The sequence below is a fragment of the Phyllostomus discolor genome, chromosome X (genome assembly GCF_004126475.2).
Source record: "Phyllostomus discolor isolate MPI-MPIP mPhyDis1 chromosome X, mPhyDis1.pri.v3, whole genome shotgun sequence".
Taxonomy (NCBI): Eukaryota; Metazoa; Chordata; class Mammalia; order Chiroptera; family Phyllostomidae; genus Phyllostomus; species Phyllostomus discolor.
This window is the reverse complement of record NC_050198.1, coordinates 6,967,154-6,992,337: the sequence shown is the minus strand read 5'-3', so window position 1 is coordinate 6,992,337 and position 25,184 is coordinate 6,967,154. Positions and strand designations below refer to the sequence as shown.

Below are 25,184 nucleotides of genomic sequence, written 5' to 3'. Positions count from 1 at the left end.
ACAGAGGCTTTACAACTCTTCCTACTTTATTTCTGTGTACAGAATTTATTAGGACTGACTTTTTAAAGAATAATGGCTTTATTGAGATATAACTTACTTACTGTATAATTCATCTATTTTAAGTGTACAATGTAATAGTTTTAATATATTCACTACAATCAACCTAGAACGTGTTATCACCCAGAGGGTGAGAAAAAAACCTGCCAGCCATCACTTGCTCCCTATTCCCTCCCACTCTACCCCCACCTCCAGCCCTAGATAATCACTATCTCTATGGATTTGCCTGTTTTAGACATTTCATGTAAGTGGAATCATAACAAATGTGGTCCATTGTGACTGGCTTCTTTCACATAACATCATGTCTTCAAGGTTCATCCATATTGCAGGGTGTGTCAGTACTTCATTCCTTTTTGTTGCTGAATAATACTTCATTCTTTGTATAGACCACGTTTTTTTGTTTATCCATCAACTGATGGACATTTGGGTTGTCTTTTCTTTGGGGTTATTATGAATAATGCTATTATAAACATTGTGCATACTTTCTGTGTGTGAAGGTCTGCCTTTTTAGTGGCTCAGCTGGCCTTTTAAATACCACTGATGCCAGCCTGGCTGGGTGGTTCAGTTAATTGGAGCATTGTTCCATGCACCAAAAGGGCACAGGTTCGATTCCCAGTCAGGGCACAAACCTAGGTTATGGGTTTGACCCCCATTTGGGGCACATATGGGAAGCAGCCAATCGATGTTTCTCTGTCTCTCCCCTACCTTGTCTCTCTCTAAAATCAATAAAAACATGTCTTTGGGTGAGGATTTAAATAAATGAATACCTGTGATATCATAGCTAAATAGGACAGGACTCCCAGTTTCTCTTGCTCAGCACCTCCTTTTTAGGCACATGAAGTGTCTAGATTACAAATCAGGCAGAGGAGGCCCAGATAAGGTGGGCATCTTCCCTGGGGAAAAAAGAAATAGAGTGTTGGAGTGGGGCCCTACTCCCAAGTTCAATGCTTTACCAATTGGTGTGGAATCATGGAGGCATAAAAAGACCTAAAGCCCACAGTGCACGTATTTGTAAAAGTCTTGCAGACTTTTTCTGTTTGCTCTTTCTTCTATTTGTCATTCCAAATAGTGTGATCTGGTCTGAAAGCAAAAGAATAAGAACTTCACAAAGTGAGAATGTTCCTTAGAGATTTTCTTAGTGATGTCACTTCTCTTCCAAGGTCACACTGTTGGTGGCAGAGCAAGGACCGGAATTCCAGTCTCTTCACTGCTCATCCTGACCCTCATTCTACTCCCTGAGGGCAAGCATTCGTTGCTCAGGAGCTGGGTGAAGGGTGTTGCTGAGTCATTTTGTGTCTCTTCTCTAATAGAATCCTGTCACGGGGCTGCTGTCTGCCAGTCATGAGCAGAAGGATGCCTGGGTGCGGGATAACATCTACAGCATCCTGGCTGTGTGGGGCCTGGGCATGGCCTACCGCAAGAATGCTGACCGTGATGAGGACAAAGCCAAGGCCTACGAGTTGGAGCAGGTAATACTGACTAGCAGGCATGTCTTGGCTGCTCAGCACCTTTTCCTTAAAATGAAAAGCCTACAAGGAAGCAGCTCTGTGTGCAGAACAGTTTGGTGCAGGTGTTGGATCCATCTGTGCTGTAGAATATTTTTGGGGGGTTCTTAGTGGTGTCAGCCTCTCATTTATCTTTCCCTTTGAGATTTTTCCGTTTAAAAAAATTACACTGAATGGGAAAATACAGCATTCAAATTTCTAACTAGCTACATTTCTTTCACACATGTTCCATCAGTTTTATCTATGCTTATGTATGAGGTTATATAAACTAATAAGATTGTTTTTAAAAGTCAGTACACCAGAGCTACACATTCCAAAGTGTATACTCCTTTCAGAGTAGTCATGTCAAAAGGATACTTATCCAAACAGCATTGCTACTGCTTAAAACATGGTTGGAATTTCCCTTAAAAATGCCTTTCTAGTTTGAGCCATTCCAAAGCAGTCTTATTAATTTATACCCACCCTCTAATTTTGAACTACATTGGTGTTGTTCAGTTTTTGTGCCTATGTTACCATGTAGCACAATGAAGTCCTTTGATTTTTTTCCAAAATCAGAAACCAAGATACTCACCAAAGGCAATATTTACCATCATTGAATATGTAAGAAAATAGTAACTACAGGAGGTGTTTTCAGAATGTTTTGAGTGATAGCATTGAAGTAGGGAACAATGACACATAAAAGTATAGTTCTCTTGGCATGACAACCTTTCGGATTCCTCCCTCCCTCCCTCCCTCCCTCCCTCCCTCCCTCCCTCCCTTCCTCCCTTCCTCCCTTCCTCCCTTCCTCCCTTCCTTCCTTCCTCCTTCCCTCTCTTTCTTTTCTTTTCCTTTCTTTTCTTTTCTCTTTTCTCTTCTCCTTCCTTCCTTCCTTCCTTCCTTCCTTCCTTCCTTCCTTCCTTCCTTCCTTCCTTCCTCCCTCCCTCCCTCCCTCCCTCCCTCCCTCCCTTCCTCCCTTTTCTTCCTTTTCTCTCTTTTCTCCCTTTCTAAGAGAGGGGAAGGGAGGGAAAAAGAAAGGGAGAGAAACATCAATGTGTGGTTGTCTCCTGTGTGCCCCCAACCGGGGACCTGGCCCACGACCCAGGCCTGTGCCTTGACTGAGAATCGAACCGAAGACTCTTTGGTTCACAGGCCAGTACTTAATCCACTGAGCCACACCAATCAGGAGCCATTGTTGTTTGAGACAAAATCAAAGTAAAGCCATGCTATACACACACAAACACACACTCACACATACATACCTCTACCTCTCCTCTATAAGCAATTTCTGATCCAAGTTAAAGCTGACTCAATTTGCTGCTCCATAATTGAGAACAAGGTACAAACAGGCCACCTTGTTTGGTTTGTCGAGTGTGGTTAATAACTAAAGGAGACATCTTTGAAGATGGAAATTAACATGGGATCTTCCGGTGAGCCTCAACAGGAATGCTATTGCTTTTGGGGCATAGGCAATACAGTTATTTGTTATGTGAGACTGCCCATGCATTGCAGGACACTTAGGGTCCTTGGTCCTTACTAAATGCCAGTAGCCCCACTCCCATCATGATGACAATAAAACTGTCTCCACCCTCACATTTGTAGATGCTCACCCACTCCCAGGAGATGGTAATGTCACCTGCAGTTGGGAACCCCTCAGCTTCTTCATAATGGAAAAATAACTTTTCTTTATCTGAGGGGAAGTAAAACTGACAAATGTTTATGCTCTACACTGTAGGAAATGTTAATTACAACGATGTTAATTATACCTTATATTTATGAGGTAACATTTTCTGTCTCAAAAGAATATATGACATCAAGTAAGATTATATTCTAGAATCCTCGGATTTTAGAGGGAGGCAGAAGTATCTGAAAGATGATACTGTCCATACTTTTCTCTGGTGACCAGCTTTCGTGGCCCTTCACTACATCCTCCTCTGCAAACCACGTACATTCTGTAAGAGGGGAGAGGCTCACGGCCCTGGGTAGGAGCTACTTTCAGCCAGGCTACTTTGACCTAGCCTATTCTCCAGCCACTTGTGAAGGAGTTTTACACCATTGTTAATAGGACATATAACAACCAGTCTTTCAATGGGCCTGAGTGGTGAAGGAGGTGAGCGGTCACATATCGTGTTGACTAAGGGCTCAAACTCTGGAGTCAGATGGCCTGGGCTCTGCCCTTGCTCTATCTGCTGCCAGCCGGGAGACTTTAGCAGTGTTACTTCATCTCTCTCAGCCTCCGGTTCCTCATCTGTAAAGTGAGGTAACAATAATACCCACTTCATAAGGTTGTTGCAAGAATTAGAGAGAATCAGGTAGAGTGTTTTGTACAATGCCTGGAAAAAGTATCTGATTATCATATTATTATTACTATTTATCATGATAATAAGAATTACAATAATTGGTTACAATACATATTATTAAGAAACCTTGGCAACTACTTGCATTTTGTAAGAACTTTACTCAATAGTCTGGTAATGGTTTCACAAATAATTATTTTGGCACAAATCAGCATTACTTCGGACAGGCATGGTGGACTTAATTCACCCTTGCATAACAAAACTAAATTAGTAAGAATTGTGCCATAAACCTCCAGGGTACTTAGGCTTCTACAATTGTCTTGCTAAAATATCAATGAATAATCACTGGATTCCAGAGCCCAGAAGTGCCATCGGGTCCAACCCCTTTATTTGAGATAAATCACTTTGTGAAGATTTTCTTTCTTTGTGATGGAGTGGGGAAGTGGAAATAACTAAACAATCAGAATACCTGTATATGCTTGGGATCTGCCTTCTCAGGGAAGCCGGGAGGCAGCGCTGGCTTACTGGCCATGTGGTTAGCTTTTCATGGAGCAGGGAAGCTGGCCTTGTTACTGATCCCACTTTATTTCTACAGAATGTGGTGAAACTCATGCGGGGTCTTCTCCAGTGCATGATGAGACAGGTAGGTGGAAAGCGACGAATGTGTTTGCAAGTCATCTGAGTGGTCATTTTGCCATTTTCACAACAACTAATACTCTTAAAGCATTTTGAACTTTCCTTTCAAGGTGAAGAGGCATTGAAAATACTTTGCTTACTTTCTCCTTTTAAAATTATCTTCAATACTTTCATTACACTAGAGAACCCAGACTCAAAGGACACTATGTCTCAGAATCTCTTTTGAATAGTTACTTGTGTAAAAGGAGCGCATGCCTTCTTTAAAAAATGGAGAAGAAAACATTGTGTTTAAAAGCCACTCCTAGAAAGCCATGTTTATTCTTCTGAGTTTATAAAAGGATTTCTTTTGCGTTGAAATACTTGAGCTTCTAAAACTTGACATCACTATTTACTGGCATTTTCAGTGAGGGTAGATAAAACAACTCATTGAGCACATTGTGTATACAGAACATCATGCTAGGATCTGCAGACAGTTCGTGGTGCTCTCAGAGGTAGGAGATAAGAGGTCTGCATCCAGCAGCTTGACCTTGGGTATGGCCTCTGCCAGCCAGGAATCCCTTAGCTATGCAGAGCCAGCTTGCCTTCTCCCTCAGGTGGATAAAGTGGAGAAGTTCAAGCACACTCAGAGTACCAAGGACAGCCTGCACGCCAAGTACAACACTGCCACCTGCAGCACCGTGGTGGGCGACGACCAGTGGGGCCACCTCCAGGTGGATGCCACCTCCCTCTACCTCCTGTTCCTGGCCCAGATGACTGCCTCAGGTGAGCCAGGGCCATTTGAGCCCCTTGTACAGGGAATGACAATCCAGAGGTGGGCAGTGAGGGGCAAAATAAGTATTCAAAATAAGCTATTTCTGTAAAGAAAGAGCATCCTTCTTTATAATATTATGAGCACTGACTCTGTGACAGGCCAACAGTCAGCCTCCTGAGCACTTGCAAGATTGAGGGCTGTTGAGCCAGCTCTGTTAGCATCTCTCTAGTTGATCCCAAAGCTTCCTTTCCATCACTGTCACCTAGTTCCTGCAGCAACCTAGATCAGATCTACCTTCAACAGTTCAAATATCTGCAGACGGTATCATGGCCCCTCTCAAAATTTTCTTCTCCAGGACTTTATCAATGGATATACTGTAATTAACTATTCCTTTGTTCCTTTTACTTTTTTTGTTATAACCAATGTCACAATACCAAGTTTGACCTCATCTATTTGCTTCCTTCCGTTAGTTAGCGATCATTCAAGGAGTGCAGTAGGCCCCACACCTTCTCTTTTGAGCCTTTGTACTTGTAGGCATACATGAAAAAGTGGAGCCATTCTTTCCTTCTTTCCTTCCTTCCTTCCTTCCTTCCTTCCTTCCTTCCTTCCTTCCCTTCCTCTTTCTGAGATTAGACATTAAGTGTTACAATTTACTTTTCAGACTTAATTTTTGATGCTCTAGTCAGGAAAATCACAGTTCAAATCAAAGGATCAATTTGCTAGTGTGATATCCGTGATTGACAACTCTCTTCATGGCATAACTTCATAATTTCATTGTTTGTTTTTGTTTACTAGGTTTACGTATTATTTTCACCCTCGATGAGGTGGCTTTCATACAGAATCTTGTTTTTTACATAGAAGCTGCATATAAAGTTGCTGTAAGTATAAACCCCAGTAGATTTTTTCAGTTGTCAAAAAGAATAAAAATTATACAATCCTGTGAGGGCCAAGCTATTTGGGGCTTACCAGAAGGTTAGCATGATTAGATCTATAAGATTATGTCACCTCCACACACAAAGTGCCCATTTTTGTCCTGGGATGCAATTGCGGAGTTCATGGTTTTGGAATGCACCACATGCTCTTTTTGAATCCATTATTCTTGTTTTGAATAAGACCCCAGAATGTCCTGTAGCATGTACATAGGCTGGCCCGAATCAGGATTAAGGGCAGCAGCATCAGCACCTTGGTGGGCGCTGCATTGTTGCAGGGTTCATCCCAGGATGCCCATAGGTGAAGGGGCCCGAGCCAGATGTGTGCCCCAGGCCAGGTGTGTGCGGGTACAAATGTGCATAAACCCCAGTTCGTCCAGGGTTGACTATAAGGGTGGTAAGGAAAGGATAGAGTTTGCTTTGAAAAAGAAAGCAAGTATGGTCTAAAGCAAGGCTCAGCAGACTTTTTCTATAAAGGACCAGAGAGTAAATATTTTCAGCCTCATGGTCCCTATGGTCTCTAATGCTGCAACTCAACTCTGCCATTGTAGCAGGGAAGCAGCCAGAGACAACTCATAAACATGTGAGCATGGCTGTGTCTCAAATAGACTTTATTTGCAAAAATAGGTGGCAAACTAGATTTTTATCCAAGGGCCGTAGTTTGCTGTCCCTGGGTCTCAAGTGGTGATTTTTAACCAGGGGCAATCTTCCTCTGTCAGGGGACTCTGGGCAATGTCTGGAAATGGTTTTGGTTGTCATACTGGAGAGGGTGCTACTTGCATGTAGAGGGTGGAAGCCAGGACCTCTGCCGAACATCCTACAGTGCACAGGACAGCCCCCACCACAAAGAATGACTCAGCCCCAAACGTCAGTAGTGTTGAGGTTGACAAACCTTGGTCTAAAGAAACTGAAGAAATTTGTGGAAAAGGTGGGACTTTAGTTGGACCTCAGAGGATGAGTAGGGTTAGATAAGCAGAAGGGCTAGAAAGGGGTATTTGGGGTGAGGCAGGAACAGGTTCTGAGTGTGTGAATGTAGGGGGATGTTTGGGGAAAGGGGCATTGGAGGAGCAGACTTAGGCTAAAAGTTGAGTGTTGGAGAATTGTAGAAAATAAAGTCAGTTTGTGGGTGTGCAGGGGGTGGAGGCCAAATAATGGAGGTATGGCCATCCAGAGAGATTTGAACAGGATCCACTAAGGTGGTGTAAACAGTTTGTCGCTTTAGACTCTTAAGCAGGAAATGAGCTAATGAAAGGAGATTTTGAGTTGGAGTGAAGATGAGATGGAACGTGGAAAGGCCCAGGTGTGAGGAATACTGAAGGAAGGAGTCGTGGGTCTCAGCTACAAAGCAGAGTCTAAAACTACTCTAGTGTGATTAGGTCAAAATTTTCATATTTTGAAAATGTTCATCTTCAGAGACCAAGTAATAAATACTGAAATTTTGGCATTGGCCCTATTCTTGTTGGGTTGTAATCTTTCAACAGTGCACATAGCATTATTTCAAAACAGCACCCAGTGCTTGGGTTTCTTAAGAGAAAATATGAATTTTAAAAGTTAGGTATGCATGTATCAATTCATCTATGTGGACAGAGTGCTCTTAGCCAACTCGTATTAATCAGTATAAGATACCAGTTTTCTGTGCCTTAGTTTTGATTTGGGCTCCTGTTACTCGCTGAGCATTTTTTCCCCCAAGAGGTAATGCTAGAAAAAGATATTAAATTATTTTAAATGGTTTGGTTGGCTTCAGCTATTTATAACCCATTTGTTAGAGTTTCTTTATTCCATCTTATAATTTAATATAAGTTCAAAGGAATTAGCTAAAGAGAAGGGCAGCATTTTATTTGATTTTAAGATAAAACATTTTGTTCTCTACAAACCAAGAGTTTCTTACAAATTAATAATTTTTAAGAATAAGAAAATTGAGAGCACTTTCGCATGCATTTTTGGTTCCCCCTGAGTATTTACTTCCAAAACTCTACACAAAGGTCAAATGAACTGAAACCAAGGAAGAACACAGCCTGAGTCTGAAAAGTTGTGAATTTGGTTCTCTTCAAGAAAAAATATGCATATTCCATTATGCCTGCTGTCACATAAAGGAATCATTTTTCCATAGCACTTCTCATATTCCCCTTTCTCCTGCTCTGATTGCTACCTTTTTCTCCTGCAGGATTATGGAATGTGGGAACGTGGTGATAAGACTAATCAGGGCATTCCAGAATTGAACGCGAGCTCTGTAGGAATGGCCAAGGTGACGGCTCATCCTCTTTGTTCTTCCTTCTGTGCATTTTTACTGCTTTGATTTGGTTCTCAAGAGAATTTTGGAATTAATATGATTAGTATATTTTTCAAAAGTCAACATCAAGTATGAAATCAAGTGGCACATGTACCCCAGCCAACTGAAATTATAGGTAAAGCGTGTAGGTTTCATACAATTAAATCTGCATGTGCCTGAAAAAGAAGTGCACTCCCTCCTCATTATCCATTGTTATTACCCATGGGTCTGAGCTCTTGCTGTTGTCCAGGAAGCTGGATGGAGACATCCAGTCTTTTTATCTGGGTCATAAAGAGGGCTGGAAAACATGACTACTTTGTAGGGCAGGGCTCACATGGTCAAAAGTGTACAGGGTTAGGCAAGTGAGATCGGCCAGAAGGAAAAATATCCAGGGGTATTGGGAATACTGGGAACATTCTTTAAAGGCATTCCAATTCAAAGCCATTTAAAAAACTTCTTGAGGCCAAGCAAAACACACCTGTGGGGCAGATTCGGTCTGCAGGTCACTAGTTTACATCTCTTGCCCTAGACATTTAGCATGCCTCTCTCCCTTCCTCCTGAATATCAGCGTGTACTTTTGGACAGAGTAACGGCTCCAGAGCAATGATTGTTAACGCAACAATCAATATGCTCTATTAAGAGAACAGACAGATGGTTGCCAGAGGGAAGGGGGTTGGGGGACTGGGTGAAAAAAGTGAAGGGATTTAAAAGTACAAATTGGTAGTCCAAAAATAATCATGGGGATGTAAAGCATAGCGTAGGTAACATAGTCAATAATACTGTAATAACTATGTATGCTGCCAGGTGGGTACTGGAAATATCAGTGGGAACAATTTGTAATGAATCTGATTATCTAACCACTATTCTGTATACTTGAAACTAATACAAAATCATATTGAATGTAAGCTGCAATAGAAAAATAATTTTTAATTAAAACTATATTCTGTTAATGTCAACTGATAGCAAGTATACTTAGATTAAAACAATTAACTTTTGGGGGTGCCAGATATGTTAATGTTAGGAGTTAACCACTAAAATAGGTGAAAGAGTCTACAGCCATACCACCCTGAGTGTGCCCGATCTCATCTAAAGTAGGTAAAGGAAAAGCTGGATTTTAATTTAATGCCCCTCGCACATACTGACAACATCATAAACTCATTTGTATTTCATTTTTGGTAGAATGATTTCATTTTGTAAAATGTTTTTGTACAGAGTACAAAATAAAATGTTTTGGACAGAGCCAATTCTCCAGAACGACGATTGTTAAAGCAACAATCAATATGCCCTATTAAGAGCATTTTCTCTTGCTTGTTCCTGCAATGAACTGCAACATTCAGGAAAGCTCTGATCTGGTGAAAATAAGGATAGAAAATGACCATAGGACTCTTTAGCTGGATTTTCAAGATGCATTTCATCACCTTTGGGAAAACCTGCATCCTAGATTGCTTAATGAGAACAGAGTATCGGGCATGGGAGTGTATGTTCAGTAGAAAGAAAAAGTAATTCAGACCTGTGTTTGTAGGCAGCACTTGAGGCAATCGATGAACTGGATCTTTTTGGAGCCCACGGAGGACGCAAGTCAGTGATCCATGTCCTGCCCGATGAGGTTGAACACTGCCAGGTAACAGCTCAGCCTCTCACATTCCAGAGAGCTGGGAAGGAGACTCATGGAGGGAAGACCTGGGCTCCAGGTTTCCTCACTAGCTTATGGTACTTGGCTTCTTTGAGCTTTAGTTCCCTCATCCATGCACTTGGCATATGGGGCCCTTCCTCTCCTGCTGCACAGAGTGGTCCTAAGGATAAGAGTAAGTCAACTGAACTTGTCAGAGTACTTTGTAAGCCAGAAATTACCATGCAAACATAAGAGACACCAGCATTATACATGGAGTCAGCAATCAAGGCACCTTGTTTTGTGGAAGGCTAAATCTGTTTTATTTGTTTTGAGCACATAGGTGGTTTTCTCTCAGGTTTACTTTATGGTGCCCCCAAATTGAATGACTAGCAAGCACTAGCTCACTTGGGGAGGGGAGTGGAGATGGGCACAATGGGTAATGAGGGAGAGATGAGATGGGAAAGGTGGCAAATTAGTAGAATCTCCATGAAATCCAGATCAAAGAAAGGAGTGATTTTGATGCAGATTCATTAAGCAGACAGTAAGTCACCAACTACTGGCCAATCAGCAAACTCTTATTTAGTGAGGGCCCACTGTGTGCTAGGGCTGTGGGAGTCAGATACATAACAACTTGTAAGCAGAGAGCTTCCAGTGGGAGTATATATGTTTCCAGGGCAGAAAGTGCCCGAGGAAGAGTGACTAAAGAACTAGGCTTGGGGTGAGGGGTCAGTTGGCTATAGAAAGTGAATTTTTATTCTGAAGCTGAAGGATTCTGCACATTTTTATCCCACTCTCCAGCTCACTCCATTTCCCCCCATTAAATAGTCCTTGGTGGAGAATCTGCAATTTCTTGAGTTACGGTTTAATAGAATCAAGCTGGTGTGTGTCTTGACAGATATGTAGTCTAGTGGAAATTCTGTAAGCTTTGCAGCCAGCTGGGCCTGGGTGGGAATCCTAGATCTGTTGCATACTAGCTGCATTCCTTTAGGCATGCGTCTTTGTGCTCACAGGACATGTGCAGACTGGATGTACTACCTGAATTCCTTCTTCATATGGATGATTTAATAAGCTTATGTTTGCAGGGGTCTAGCACCATGTCTATATATGTTGAATCTCGTGATTAGCTTCCCCTTACCAAACTTTTCCTTATAATCTCAACTTCCTTTAGTTTACAGTGCCTAATCCAACCACTTTATAATTGAAGCCACATTATAGTATCGCTAAGTAACCCATTCTCTCTAGGACTAAACTAATTCTGTTGTTTACCTTTTTGCCTAAGTGTTCTTGTGAACACTGCCTTTTTCTTTAAGTGGTTTCTTTAAGTGGTCAGTCTGAATCTGACTTTTTCTTTAAGTGGTTTCTCAGTCCCCCTGTCCAACTGGCCACATTCCATGGAACCAGACATTTCTCTGTCCTGGCCCTGTATGTGTGTTCTTCTCTATCTCTGCCTTCACAGACAGGACACCCTGGCCTGTTGACGCAGGTAGCCCTTAGTTCCTCCCCTGTGTGTCCTGAGGCCCACTGGAGTCAACAAAAGCCACGAAGGAAGGGAGACAAGCAGTTCTCAGCTCAGGCTCCAGGCAGTACTGTGCTCTCCCTGACCCCTTATTCTTCCCCAAGGAGTAGGAATCATTGGCTGGGTGGGCAAGGTAGCCCATCAGGAGTCATGTTGGTAGGACATAGCTTTAATTATTTGAATGTTCCTTTGGGACTTAAGGTCATGATCTCTAGACATCGTCTGTAACTATTATTGCTTCCAAGGTTAAAGCCACCTCTGTTTTTCATTCAGTCTATTCTGTTCTCCATGCTGCCAAGAGCATCGACATCTAAAGAGATTGACGCTGGACTTCTTTCTATTATTTCTTTCCCGGCCTTTGCAGTGGAAGATATGAATCTTGTGAATGTGACCAAAAATGAAATTATTTCCAAGCTCCAGGTAAGGGTTGGTCACACTGGTGCCGTTCTGCCCTGAGTTAAGTGCTACTCTCACACTATGATTTGGAGCAGCTTTCCCAGGCCTCAGGTCTCCATGAGGTCAATGGCTTGGTTTGTCTAAGTGGTCTGTCTCATGGAGTGAGATATCAAAAGCTGAGTCTACAGGTGAAAAACTAAGTCTCTGAGTAATCAAGTGCTTGCTCCTCTTCCTAAGTAGTGAGCTTGAACTCAAGCCGCCATCTTTGAACCCCAATTCATACCACTCCTGTACTTCTGAGGAAGAGCTGCTGAACCATTTAAAGATCACAGAAAGACCCTTTTGAAAATGTATTGAAAGCTATAGCGCCCCTTCCAGAAAAAAAATACACATGTTCCAATATCCTGAAACTTTACATACAACATCAGGAGACTTTGATAATCCCAAAATTAAATTGAGATTTAAAAAAAGGCCCTGCTCTGAGTAACTAGGGAAGTATGACATATTATACCAAAGTGAGAATGTTATTAAATATTCCAGCCAACTGAAGTTATCAGTGAAATTATCCAAGAATGTAACTTTTCTAAGGCAAAATCCACATATTTATGATCTTACTTAGATTCCATGAAAAATGCTTTTAGCCCTTGGAAACAAGAGGTTTAAGGGTCTCCAATCACGTCCCCAAAAGAAGTTGGCTGTCTTAGTCAGGGTTCAGTGGAGAAAAAGGAACCCCTTTAGATAGTTGAGGCAGGCAGAGAGTTCATACAGGGAATGAAGCGTTCAAAGGGGAGCAGATGCTAGGCTGGGCCTCCCACAGCAGGCCGGGGCTGGCCACTAGGGGTGTGCTTGCCTCCACAGCCCTCCCTAGAGCAGCCTGAACGCACTCAAGAAACTGGGAAATGGTCACCCAAAGCTGCCATCCAGGGGTTAGGAAGGCAGACTAAGAGAGTACCACCACTGCCATATTTTCCTGACACTCAGGAAGCTGAAGAGGAAGGAACACTGGAACCTGCAGCGGGCAAACCAGCAGTGACAGCCCTAAGTCGCAGGAAGCCCCACGTGCCTCCCTGTCAGGCTTGCAGATTGCAGGGCTCCTGCGCACCCAAAGCCTAAGGGCAAGAAGTCCAGAATGTCCTGTTAGCTTTCCAGTCTCTCAAGTAGAAGCAGTCCAATCCAAGTATCTGAATGGTGGCTTCTCCAAGCAGTGAGGGTCCCTTTGCATCTTTGTATGATATAACAAATCAGGATGAAAGGCTGGTCACTCACTGAACTCTCAGTAATTACTCTCATACCTCTCATAGTCTTATGTAATGTTTTGGCATTTCCTTCCAAACACCCATCAAACCTGAATTTACTTTGCTTAGGACTTAAAAATAACTTTTTGTACTGATAGCAAAGAACATTTGGTAGACATTTTTTTACTAAAAGATTCACGAGAAAGGGGGCGGACTGTTGGCTGGAATTAAAATGAAAAGGCAAAGAAATTCTTCTAATTACCTCAAATGTACTTATTTTTCTTTTTCTTCTTAGGGGCGTTATGGATGCTGTCGCTTCCTTCGAGACGGCTATAAAACCCCAAGAGAGGTTGTATTTAAATAATGTTTCTTATGATTCCTAAACTGCTTCATATCTAAGTTGCCACTGTGGTTTTCTCCCTCTATTGATTATAATTACATGTTAGAATATTGGAAAGGGAAGTCTTAATTTTGGAGTCAAAAAGCCTGGAGTTAGGCAACAGAATAGTAAGATCATCAGGAGGACAGCAAGCTGGTGGTTTAAAACCAGCTTGTAGACAAGGACAAACAGTTCTGTGTGGCTCACACGGTTTTTTAAATACCATCCCTGGCCGCCTCCTTGGGTTTCTTTGCCATAGTGACTGATACTTGTATAATGATATGAATAAAACAGTCTGCCAAGCACCGTGGGAAAAAAATTGCTATTTATTTGTCAGAAATAAAGGAAGCTTAATATAATAAGCTACCAAGGAGTCTTGTGGACATTTCTGATTTACATTTATGAAATTTTACCATGGAAAACTGCCAAAAATAGCATCTCCCCATTATAGCAGAATTCTAATTGTACCAACCTCAAAAGCTGCATTGAAACAGACACACCAGGGAAACCCAGAGAGGTACTATGATGTTATGTATGTAATCTGACATCACCTTTTAGAAGGTTTACCTATTTGATTCCAGGACCCAAATCGATTGCATTATGACCCTGCTGAACTCAAGCTCTTTGAAAACATTGAATGTGAATGGCCCGTGTTCTGGACGTATTTTATAATAGATGGGGTCTTCAATGGTGATGCCGTTCAGGTGAGACAATGTTGGGTTTTGTGTTGATAATCAGCATCTTCATTCCACTGGTATGCTGATTGTTATTAGAACATAAGGTTATGCAAAAGATTTTAAAGATTTTATTTATTTATTTTTAGAGAGAGGGGAAGGGAGGGAGAAAGAGAAGGAGAGAAACATCAATATGTGGTTGCCCCCCACATCCCCCACTGGAGACCTGGCCCGCAACCCAGGGATGGGCCCTGACTAGGAATCAAACAAGCGACCCTTTGGTTCACAGGTGGACACTTAGTCCACTGAGCCACACCAGCCAGGGCAAGGTTATGCCAGAATTTAGGGCACCAGTTCAATGATCTGTTGCCACTTAACAAAGTTTCCCAAAACTTAGCGAATTAAAACAATAACTTTTTTATTTATTTGCTGGAGATTCTGTAATTTGTGCAGGGCTCAGTAGGGGCAGGTTGTCCCTGCTTCACCTGGTATCAGCTGGGACCATTCGGTGGGGCTGGAGCATCTACTTCTGCGATGTCCTCACTTAAATGGCTGACAACTTGATGCTGCCTGTTGACTGAGAGCTCAGCTGGGCTATTGGCCTGGACTTTGGTTCTCCACGTGGCTAGCTTGCACTTCTCACAGCATTTTGGTCTCTGGCGAGCTAGGCTTTTTTACGAGGTGGTCGTCTTCCACTAGAAAGCAAAAGCAAAAGCCACCAACCTTTCTCAAGGCCTAGATCTGGATCTGGCAGAGTGTCACTTCTGTTGCATTCTGCTGTTTAAAGGGCCATCCCACAGTCAAGGGGAGGAGACTACACAAAGGCTTGAATAGTAGGAGGTGGGTTCATCAGGGAGCACCAAACAGTCCACCATAGACAGGTTTTGTTGCTGCTCCTGTTCTTTTCAGATCAGCTGATGGTTTTGCTGTATTGAGCTGTAGTTTATCAGCTGATGTTTTGTTTACTGTAACAGCCTCCGAACTGACCTCCCTTCCTCCAGCCTCTCTCCCTGCTGTTTCTCCACACTTTGCCAAGGTGATCTTACTAAAAGGCAAATCAGATTGTCTACTGCCTTGCTTTAAAGCACTGAATGGCTTCCTGTTTGTTTTGGGGATGAAATACAGGTCTTCCTGTGTTTTGTAGAGTCCTACAAGATCTGACCCTTGTTTTCCCCACTGTAGCCCAATTTCTTATTACTTACTTCCTTTCTTAACTTCTGTGATCCAAGCACATACCCTTTTAATCCCTTCAACAGATCCTGCTGTCTCTCTCTCTCTCCCCTCAAATGCCCGACTGCCCTTCCCTCCTCCACTTGATTCATTGTAAGTGCCTGTTCTTTCAGAAAGCTTTCTCTGACCCTAGAAGCTGGGTCAGGTGCCCCTTTTATATGCCCATGGCTCTTATAACAGCATGGTACCTGTAACTGTATTTTAATCTCCAACTTACCTGTCAAAGGACCCTGGCAGAGGTAGTCTCTATCCAGTTTGCTAACATATGCCCTGTGCCTAGTATACATAGTAAGTGCCTGGTAATTATTTGTTAATACAGCATTCATTTGTTCAGGGCAGGTTCCTTCGGCATTTGCCGCTATGCATACTTTAGTGAGCAGAACTGACCTGTCTTGTAAAGCTCATGTAAATGACTGATGAACTCAAACTTCTGCTGCTTTTTTAACCTGCTCATATGTGCCACTTTTTTTTTTTTAGCCTGTTTGAATCCCACGTTCTGGAATGGAGTGAGCAATCTAGGATTTATTTTAGTTTTTGAAAGCTGCCTCTGCTCAGGAACACTGGGGCAGGGGGCACTGCAACAAGCTTGAAATGTTCCTGTGTCCCCATTTGTTCTTTCTTACTCTTATGGTGTAGTGATTATCTTGAGTCTTTCTACCCCAGAACTGAAAGATCTCAAAAGGATTGAGTTGGAATTTCAATTGTGGACAAGGTTGACAATGATCAAAAATAAACAAACAAGAAACTAAGGAGACAAAAAAGACTGTACCTTAGTACCTTATTTTCTAGGTCTCACAGAATTTACTACTCTTATGTCTGTGCTGTGTCTTTCACTTGCTGCCCAATGACATTTAACAAAATAATGCACCCCTGCTCAGGCTTTGCCATCCATAAATTTCTAAAGAAAAGAAAAATGAGATCTGGGAAATGTTTGGGCTTTCCAAACATGAAATGTGTTAAATAGCTGGGTGACTGGGAAAGGGCTTTTCCCCCTTTTCTTCTTTTCCCTCTTAGTCCTTAGCTTTTTATCAGCACATTTTTAATTTGATGGAAATGTTTACACCAACAGCTTTCATTATATTGAGTAGTGTATCCTAAAAACAGGGGTACTTGGATCATAGTGCATATAATTTTTTCCTCACACCAGATTCATTCAGTAAATGTTTCTTGATCGATACATATCTGAATGAGGGCCTTCTAGTGGAGAGCTGCCCATGGGTGGACATGGGATGCCCCACTTAAGATCTGGCCTCCACTCTAAGAAGCTTGTCATCTAGCTGGTGAAACAAAGTTTAAGTGTGTGAGAAGTTAAGAGTGAATTATTCAGTTCATGAGTTAAAGACAACACGGAGAAGACCAGTTGTGTTTAGCTTCTCCTAACACCTGCTGTCAACAAGATTCCCTGTTGCTCCTGCATTCTTGGAGCTGAAGGTATTTATGCAGTTTCTTGGCTCTGTGTCCTACTTCTAATCTGTTTGTTGCCAAGAGAGCTGCTTTTCTGTGTTGTGCTGCCATTATAGCATTGAGGACCCCTCTTTCATACTGTGGGCGATGGGGCTATTTTCCAGGTCCAAGAATACCGAGAGGCCCTGGAGGGAATATTAATCAGGGGCAAGAATGGGATCCACCTGGTGCCAGAACTCTATGCCATCCCACCGAACAAGGTAACAAGGCACTGCTTGTCGAGAACAAAGCAAGTTGGTGCTTGCTCTTTTCTTACTTTCCATCCCCCTTCCATACCTAACACTTTTTCTCCAGGAGAAGTGGTTTCTAAAGCCTTTGGTAGTGTTCCTAGGTGTCACAGGACTTACAGCTTTGGAGCCATGCTTGAGAAGAGGTGCTCAAGTGAGGCATCAGTTGAGGACCTTCAGAGGTGACCTGTCCCTCACCTGAGCCCGAGGCCACATGAGCCCTAAAATGCACAGAACACTGCTGGGCACCGTGCTCTCACACGTACCCACAGAAGAGTGGAGATGCTTGAGAATCTCTTCCTTTGAGTCAGGCCATTCCAGAACTAGAGCTCAAGTAATCAAGGCATTCTTTATCAGGGAGAGAAATTTTCCTACAGGTAGTTTTGTTCTATCCAGTTTCCTAAATTGGGCCATGATGGACTGATATATCTTGGTGGAAATATTCCCCTCTACGTGTCTTGTTTTTAGGAAAAAAGAATCCTTAATTCAAGGCTATTTGTCCTTCGGATGTTCCTGTTGCTTCAAAGCTTCATTATTGCATTTGCAGGAGGAACAGAGAGCAGCGTCTTCTCCCTAACTGAGAGGGCCTGCAGGAGATCATAACCCAGCAGAAGCTGTTGTGCCACAGCTTGGGTTAGGGGTTCTGTGGTTGAATCAGGCCCACAAGCACATGGTCAGGGCAATGGTGTGGCCTCTACAATTGTGTGCCTCCACCCAGAGAGGCTATGGACCCTGCTAGGGCTAAGACACCACTGAGCTCTCCCTGGAAGCAGACCCCAGGGTCAGGGCCTCCCTACAGCCCCGCACTGCCTCTTAATGAGTGGTACATTTCCAGGTGGGAGAGAGTCCTCACTGTACAGATCAGGCCATGAAGCCTACAAGGGCTCTTTTCTCTCTTAAGTGTCCAATACCTAGATGTCCTGCCAATGTATTAATTTTACTATGAGTGATACATGTGTTGCTGGGGAGGGACCGATGGTGGGATCTTACAGCAACTACATGTTCAGGGTGCCCCCTTTTCAGTACTGAGACATTTGGCAGAACAAATTAGTAATGGGACATCATTTGGAACCTGGAAGCAGAACAAAGGGAAATCAAATGATCTCAGGAGTGTTTTACCTGTTTTGTGATAGAAAATAACCATCCATCTGTGTTCTGCTAAAAGGCACATACTCCTGACTATAGTAAATGGTGGCTGTTATAAGCTATACTTTTTCTTCTGATGAACAGTGCTGGCTATACATTGTAAAAAGTTGCTCTGCAACTTCTGTCTTCTAAACTACACTCTGACCTTTGGGTTTCTACTTGGCATGACAACACCCTTTATCCAGTGCATTTTACACATAAGCAAGGCACTGATTTTGAACACTATTTTATGTTAACCACGTTTTATGTTGGCTGCTTCCAGAGGACAACTGGGTGTGATGGTTCACCCATCACACCAATGACATGTAAAAACCACTGCACACAGGGGGCCACCCAGACCCATATGCCACTTTGTGCAAATTAAAAAAAGGACCTCATCCTTGGAGTGGCCGCAGCCCCAGGCCAGTGCGGCATCCACCCTGGATTTCAGCCTCAGTCATTTCCTCAGCCAGATGTGCTTGTGCAAAAAGCATCACCATCCATGCAACCCTCCATTGGACAGCTTGAGACTAACGCAAGTGTGCCCAGCAGATATGTGTCAAGCAGCTGCTGGAGGCCAGGCGCCAGGCTAGGTCCAGAAGCACAGAAGGGTTACAATGCCAGCTCTGCCTCTGCAGGCTTGCAGGCCACTGGGGGTCGGAGGAGTTAGTCAGAGGATGGAGGGCAGACACAGTAGTGGAGGTGACAAAGTCCTGGTGTGGTGGAGAACCTGCCACACATCAGAAGGACTGGGGTGGACAAGGGGGAGAGGCCTATGGGTGGCAGGAGGGCAGAGCCAGGCTGTCTTGTGATCTGGACTCCTTGTCTGCCTTATGTTCTCATTTTAGATCTCATTCTAGATCTTTGCAGTCTTTCTGAACACTACTTACATTTTAATAGCTTTAACATACAATCTGATAGAAAAAGTAATTGTGCACACTGCAGAATATCCAGGACTCTGCTAAAAGAAATAAATATCTGTCTTTAATCTTACTACTCAAAGATAACCACTCAGACATTTTGGAGATTCTCCTTCCACACTGTTACCCTATTTGATTATTTGATTACTGGTGATGTTTAATCCTGTTTAGTTTATAAGCTTAAGGGTTTCTTAATGTTGACTACTACAGCAAATTTTTAAAATTTAACTAAATTTACTAAAAACCCACAAAGAGGGAACGGCTTTCCTCGTGGTCTGATTTTCCCCTTTGGAGAAGGGTAAGTCTTTCCCATTTCCTTTCATTTAATTGCCTGATGTTTTTTTTTTTCTGAGAAAAATGTGGTCACTGACATTACCCTCAACCAATGTTGTAATGACTAAAAACCCAAAGGTCAGCATGGCGTCTATAACAGAGGAAGTTGTAGACTAACTTCTACAATGTGTAGCCAGCACTATCCATCAGAACGAGAAATGGAGTTTATTTTAATGAGTCTAAAGCCCCCAATTAATTCAGCTCTTTGAGTCTCTGGTGGAAAATTCATGATCTCATAGTACAATTGTTTTTTTCTCAATCAATAGTGCCACCTTCTGGTAATTTTCTTGTGTAAGCACACAGAGTTGATGAACCCCTGGAGATAGCAAGATAGAAGTCGGACTTCGCACTGCCATGGGAAGGCTGATGTTTTAGATCGCTGTACCTGTAATGTAAGCATGAGCTGTGCAACTTCTTGTTGCCTACAGCTGTGCTCAGGGAAGGCAGGCCAGGCTTCCAGGGCCTCTCTGTCTGCCTTTTGCCATCAGTGTGCTTGTGGGCAGAGCACCAGCCTGGAACCAGGCCTAGATTTTAATTCGGCCTCTGCTGCTTTTATGTGTGACCCCCAGCCCCCACCGCCTAGGCAGGGGTTTAGCCTCCTCAGCCTCTCAGTTCCAGCTCTCACACAGAATTGGCTTGGATGAGTGAATGAGTAGCACTTTGTAAATCATCAGTGTGCTTCCCAATGTTGGTAACATTGGCCTTTTTATCCTCTGACATTCTGACTTTAGGATTTTCTCTCTTTGCCAGGTAGACGAAGAGTATAAGAATCCTCACACGGTAGACAGAGTTCCTCTGGGGAAGCTGCCCCATCTGTGGGGTCAGTCCTTGTACATTCTCAGCTCGCTGTTGGCAGAGGTAGGGGAATTGGGAGATGGGAAACCGGAAGAACACAGGGGCTCTCTGCCCAGTGTGGCTGTGAGTGTCTTTGGCATCTTCATGGCTTTAAAGTCAGATGCTCTGGAAGTATTAGTTACCATTGTTCTTTTTACTCACACAAGATGGTGGCACATTTGACTAGCCCTGGAGAGCTAGGTGCCAAAAACGTAATACATTTATTGGTGATTATCTAAATGATTTACTATGTTTCCGAGAAAAAGAAGCAATTGACTTGAAATATCTAGAGGAGTAAATACTGAATATTTTCAGCTCCCAAATATTTCACTTTCAAATTTATGTGAAATTTTAGTTAATCAGTATTTCATAATGTTAATGCTCCTTTTTTTCCTAGGGATTCCTTGCTGCCGGTGAAATTGATCCCCTAAATAGAAGATTTTCCACTTCTGTCAAACCTGATGTTGTAGTACAAGGTTTGTGAGTATGTTTACTAGTCCTGTTTAACTTTCTAAAACCCGTGTATTTTTTGCTTCAGTTTTTTAATTGAATTTATTGGGGTGATCTTGGTTAATAAAATTACAGGTTTCAGGTGTACCCCAAGTCAAGTCCCCTTCCATCACCATTTATCCCCCCTTTTTATCCTCTTCTACTTCCCCTATTCCTCTTCCCCTCTGGTAGTCACTGTTGTCTGTGAGGTTTGTTTTTTGTTGTTTTTTGTTTGTTTGTTTTTGCTTAATCCCATCACCTTTCTCACCCAGCCCCCAACTCTCCTCTCTGACAGCTGTCAGCCTCTGTATTTATGAGTCTGTTTCTATTTTGTTCATTAGTTTATTTTGTTCATTAGATTCCACACATAAGTGAGATCATATGGTCTTTGTCTTTCTCTGACTGGCTTATTTCACTTAGCATAATGCTCTCCAGGTCCATCCATGCTGTCGCAAAAGGTAAGGTTTCTTTCTTTATGGCCAAGTAGTATTCCATTTGTGCAAATGTACCACAGCTTTTTTTACCCACTCATCTACTGATGGGCACTTGGGCTGCTTCCAAATGTTGGCTATTATTGTAAATAACACTGCAGTGAACATAGGACCGCATATATTGTTTTGAATCAGTGTTTTGGGTTTCATCAGATACATTCCCATGGAACTATCTTATGACCCAGCGATTCCACTTCTGGAAAAACTCATGTATTTTTAATGCAAATTGTTCCCTAGCTTTCTCTTTCATTTTTAAAAAGTGTGTACATGTATATGTTTTGGCATATATTAATATGTAACATTGTAGTGCAACATATGACTCACATGTTTGTGGTGATGCAGGTGGCATGTGCTATCATGGGACCTATGTCCTTTGGGAGCAGGGACACAAGCTTCTGCAGGTTCCTCCACATGGAGGTGTTTCCACTCTTGACCCATATGACAAGAACAGAAGACAGGTTTAGAATAAATGCAGACCCAGGGAAAGGCAAGACATCATTTGAGATGGGGTGATTTGACTTGAGATCTGTTGAAGACCATTTCTAGAAGTCTCTTATCAGACTGTTTTGTATGTTGTGTGTACTTCATACATATGCATTGTGGGTGTTGGGGGGCAAGGCCAGAGAGGACCAAGAAGAGCAGCAGTACAAGTGCTGTCATTTTCAAAGCCAGCCAGTGAGAGGAGAGCATGCTAATGTGTGTAGCACAGGCCAAGGGAGAAGTCAGGCCATGATGCATGTATCCACATGAGGACACAAGGGCCACACAGTAATGCACATTATATGCACCTCTTCTTCGCAGTTACTGTTCTGGCAGAAAACAACCACATTAAGGACTTGCTGAGGAAGCATGGGATAGATGTCCAGAGTATTGCTGACATTCACCCAATCCGAGTCCAGCCAGGCCGGATCCTCAGTCACATATATGCCAAGCTTGGTAGGTTTGGGGAAATATGGCATTTTTTGGCCAGGAGGCATCTTGTTCTGGATTTTGGATCTAGGGCAGACTATGATATGTATACATCCTAAAGAACTGGGCAAAGCACTAAAACCAGTGGTCTGACCACTTCTGTGTGAAGAGGAATGGGCAAACAAGCTTCAGTACATGCCATCACAGATTGGCCATGACATTTGCCACATCTGCTGTATGCTCTGCAGCCACCTTTGAAAATTCACTATTGGAACAGTCATTGTGTCTTGATAATGTTTCTAATTTTCATCTGTGGTCTCAGAAACTGCTCACTTACCCATTAAGATAGGAGGGGGTAGCCCTGACCAGCGTGGCTCAGTTGGTTGGTTGTCGGGTATGGTCCCACAAAGTGAAAGGTGGCCGGTTTGTTTCCCAGTCAGGGCACATGTCTGGGTTGCAGGTCTGGTTCCCAGAGGGGACCTGTACCAGATCAATGTTTCCCTTGCACATCAATGTTTTTCTCCCTTTCTTTCTCCCTCCCTTCCCCTCTGTCTAAAATTAAATAAACAAAATCTTTTAAAAAATAAAATAGGAGGGGCTTTTCTTTACTTTTCCTAAAATGTGACTTTTTTGTTTAGTAAATTAAAAGTAAAGACTAATAAAGTCCTTTCAATAGTTTTATTCCAGATAAGTTGAAGCAGGTGCTGTTCGTATACATGCATAAAAAGGGGGGTGGGTTTGTTTTTAATGTATCTTTGTCCCATTTAAGAAAGACAGTGGTGTTAGAAAAAACAAACTGCACAGTGGGTTATGTAACATAAAAATAAGTTCAGTCTTAGCTGAAGTCAGTTGGACTAGATGTTACTGTGTTGACTCTAACACCAAATTCTTTTTTTTCTTCAAACAGGACGAAATAAAAATATGAAATTGAGTGGGCGACCATATCGGCCCATTGGTGTCCTTGGCACATCTAAACTATATGTGATTAGGAACCAAATATTTACTTTTACACCTCAGGTGAGAAGAGCAGACCAGTAGCAAACCAACAAGCATCTTTCTACTAGGCTCTCTTTTCTGCCTGGTGAGCCACCTTAAATGTGGCAGAACGTGCATCCACGTGTTCAAATAGACACATATAAGATGACACCCATTACCTAGTACAATTTTTACTCATACAAGGTGCTCAGTTAATGTGGCTTGGCTTGAATTGAGTGTTATCACTTCCAGTCATGAGTAGCAGTGAAATTCCCATTGCTTTACAAAGTTGCTAGTAACATGTGACTTGACCCACAGTCCTTGTGCCCCTAAACACAAGAGTCCCTCACCCTTGCTTAAGTTGTCATCGGACCCTCTGTGTAACACATAGCCAGTCTGATTTTCAGGCCCTAACCCCCTTGGTGGGATCCTGAATATACTGATTACGGAACTTTCCTGCAGAGTTTTTGTTTCCAAAGGAAGCTAGTCCTGTGGAACCCAAACCAAACATTTTCCATCTATTTGGGCAGCTAGAAAGACCAACTATAGTATCACTTTGTCAACATGGGACATAACCCCCACCCCACTACCTAGGCACACAGTCAGTCAAGGGGTCCATAGCCCCAAGTTGCTCTTTTTTACCCTAACCCACACTGTTCACTCACATCTTGTGAGTTATTTCCTTTCGCAACAAATTTTAAACCTGAGCATGGACTAGTCCAGAGGCCAGAAGAACAATTTGCTTTTCATCGATATCAGGCTACAATGCCCTTAGCTCACGTTAACCAGGCCATTGATTAGGTAAACACAGTCTCCACATCTCACCTGCTCTCAGTGCCCTCACTCAGAAAGCATCTCTGAGTCCAGCAGCCCTGGAAGGGTAGGAATTAAGGAGCTATTGATTTCCTTTCAGAGACAGCAAGCATTGAGCCAGGTGCTTAAATCCTCATCTGAGGAGCTGTAAAGAGATCTAGCCATGCACCTTCCTTTCCCTTCCATAGCTCCTGGGCAGGTGACAGATCCATTTATCTTATTGTGAGGAGAGCCCCGTGATAGGTAGATTATGGCCAGGACTGAGCTTCTTCTCTGGAAACATAGCACAAGGATTAGTGCTGCCGTAAATGACAGCTGGAGTTATGTCGAGGGAAATGAAGGACAGCCTCTTACTTGGCTTTTTCTGACTTGCAGTTCACTGACCAGCATCACTTCTACCTGGCCCTGGACAACGAGATGATCGTAGAGATGCTGAAGATCGAGCTGGCCTACCTGTGCACCTGCTGGCGGATGACAGGCAGACCCACGCTCACCTTCCCAATCACCCACACCATGCTCAGTAACTCCATGGACTTGATTTTCCTGACCCATATCCCACTATTGGTTTGGGCCCTTCTTACAATGTTTAAACTGGTTCCCATGGGCAGAGCTCAGTATTGAAGGGGTTTCTCAGCAGTTCTGTTTTATAGCTCTGGAATCTTCTATGACATATGTATTTTAATTAGGTTATGTTGATGAAAACAACCTAATTAAAACAACCTCATTGCAGTGCATGCCCCCTCACCCCACCAAAAAAAAGTATCCCTAGATTAAGTAAACTAATTCATCTTTTTTTCCCCCTTAGCCAATGATGGCTCAGACATTCATCCTGCAGTTCTTTCTACAATTAGAAAACTAGAGGATGGATATTTTGGAGGAGCTAGGTAATTTATGATTTTCTTAAACAATAAAAGTAATATTGACGTTTCTTAAAGTATTTTGCTGCCCTTCTCCCCTTTTTCATGTCCATTGCTGAACACAGAAGCATGGTACTTTAGAGTAAGAAGGAAGTTAAAACTTACTTAATCTGGTGAAACTGGAATCATCTCTAAAGCAGCATTCGCTGGGTGACTGTAAAGCTTTTGCAGGCGCCAGGAGGCCTAGGGCATAGAGAGGTAAACATATCAGTTTCTCTGAAGTGG

At 42.8% G+C, this 25,184-nt stretch overlaps 1 protein-coding gene across 6 annotated transcripts in view; it reads left to right on the top strand.

The window, feature by feature from the left end:
• The window catches only part of PHKA2 (phosphorylase kinase regulatory subunit alpha 2), a 63,455-nt gene that overhangs the window by 9,724 nt on the left and 28,547 nt on the right, over positions 1-25,184 (top strand). For 5 of the 6 annotated variants that reach the window (XM_028522399.2, XM_036016939.1, XM_028522398.2 and 2 more), the window contains 16 exons: positions 1,368-1,526; positions 4,431-4,478; positions 5,065-5,233; positions 6,018-6,100; positions 8,316-8,396; positions 9,943-10,041; positions 11,822-11,968; positions 13,475-13,528; positions 14,140-14,262; positions 17,031-17,126; positions 20,282-20,389; positions 20,763-20,841; positions 22,147-22,281; positions 23,162-23,271; positions 24,418-24,562; positions 24,848-24,926. In XM_028522399.2, coding sequence (XP_028378200.1) covers positions 1,368-1,526; positions 4,431-4,478; positions 5,065-5,233; positions 6,018-6,100; positions 8,316-8,396; positions 9,943-10,041; positions 11,822-11,968; positions 13,475-13,528; positions 14,140-14,262; positions 17,031-17,126; positions 20,282-20,389; positions 20,763-20,841; positions 22,147-22,281; positions 23,162-23,271; positions 24,418-24,562; positions 24,848-24,926 — 1,715 coding nt within the window. The remainder of the gene's footprint in view (positions 1-1,367; positions 1,527-4,430; positions 4,479-5,064; positions 5,234-6,017; positions 6,101-8,315; positions 8,397-9,942; positions 10,042-11,821; positions 11,969-13,474; positions 13,529-14,139; positions 14,263-17,030; positions 17,127-20,281; positions 20,390-20,762; positions 20,842-22,146; positions 22,282-23,161; positions 23,272-24,417; positions 24,563-24,847; positions 24,927-25,184) is intronic. The other variant, XM_036016938.1, reaches the window with a different exon arrangement.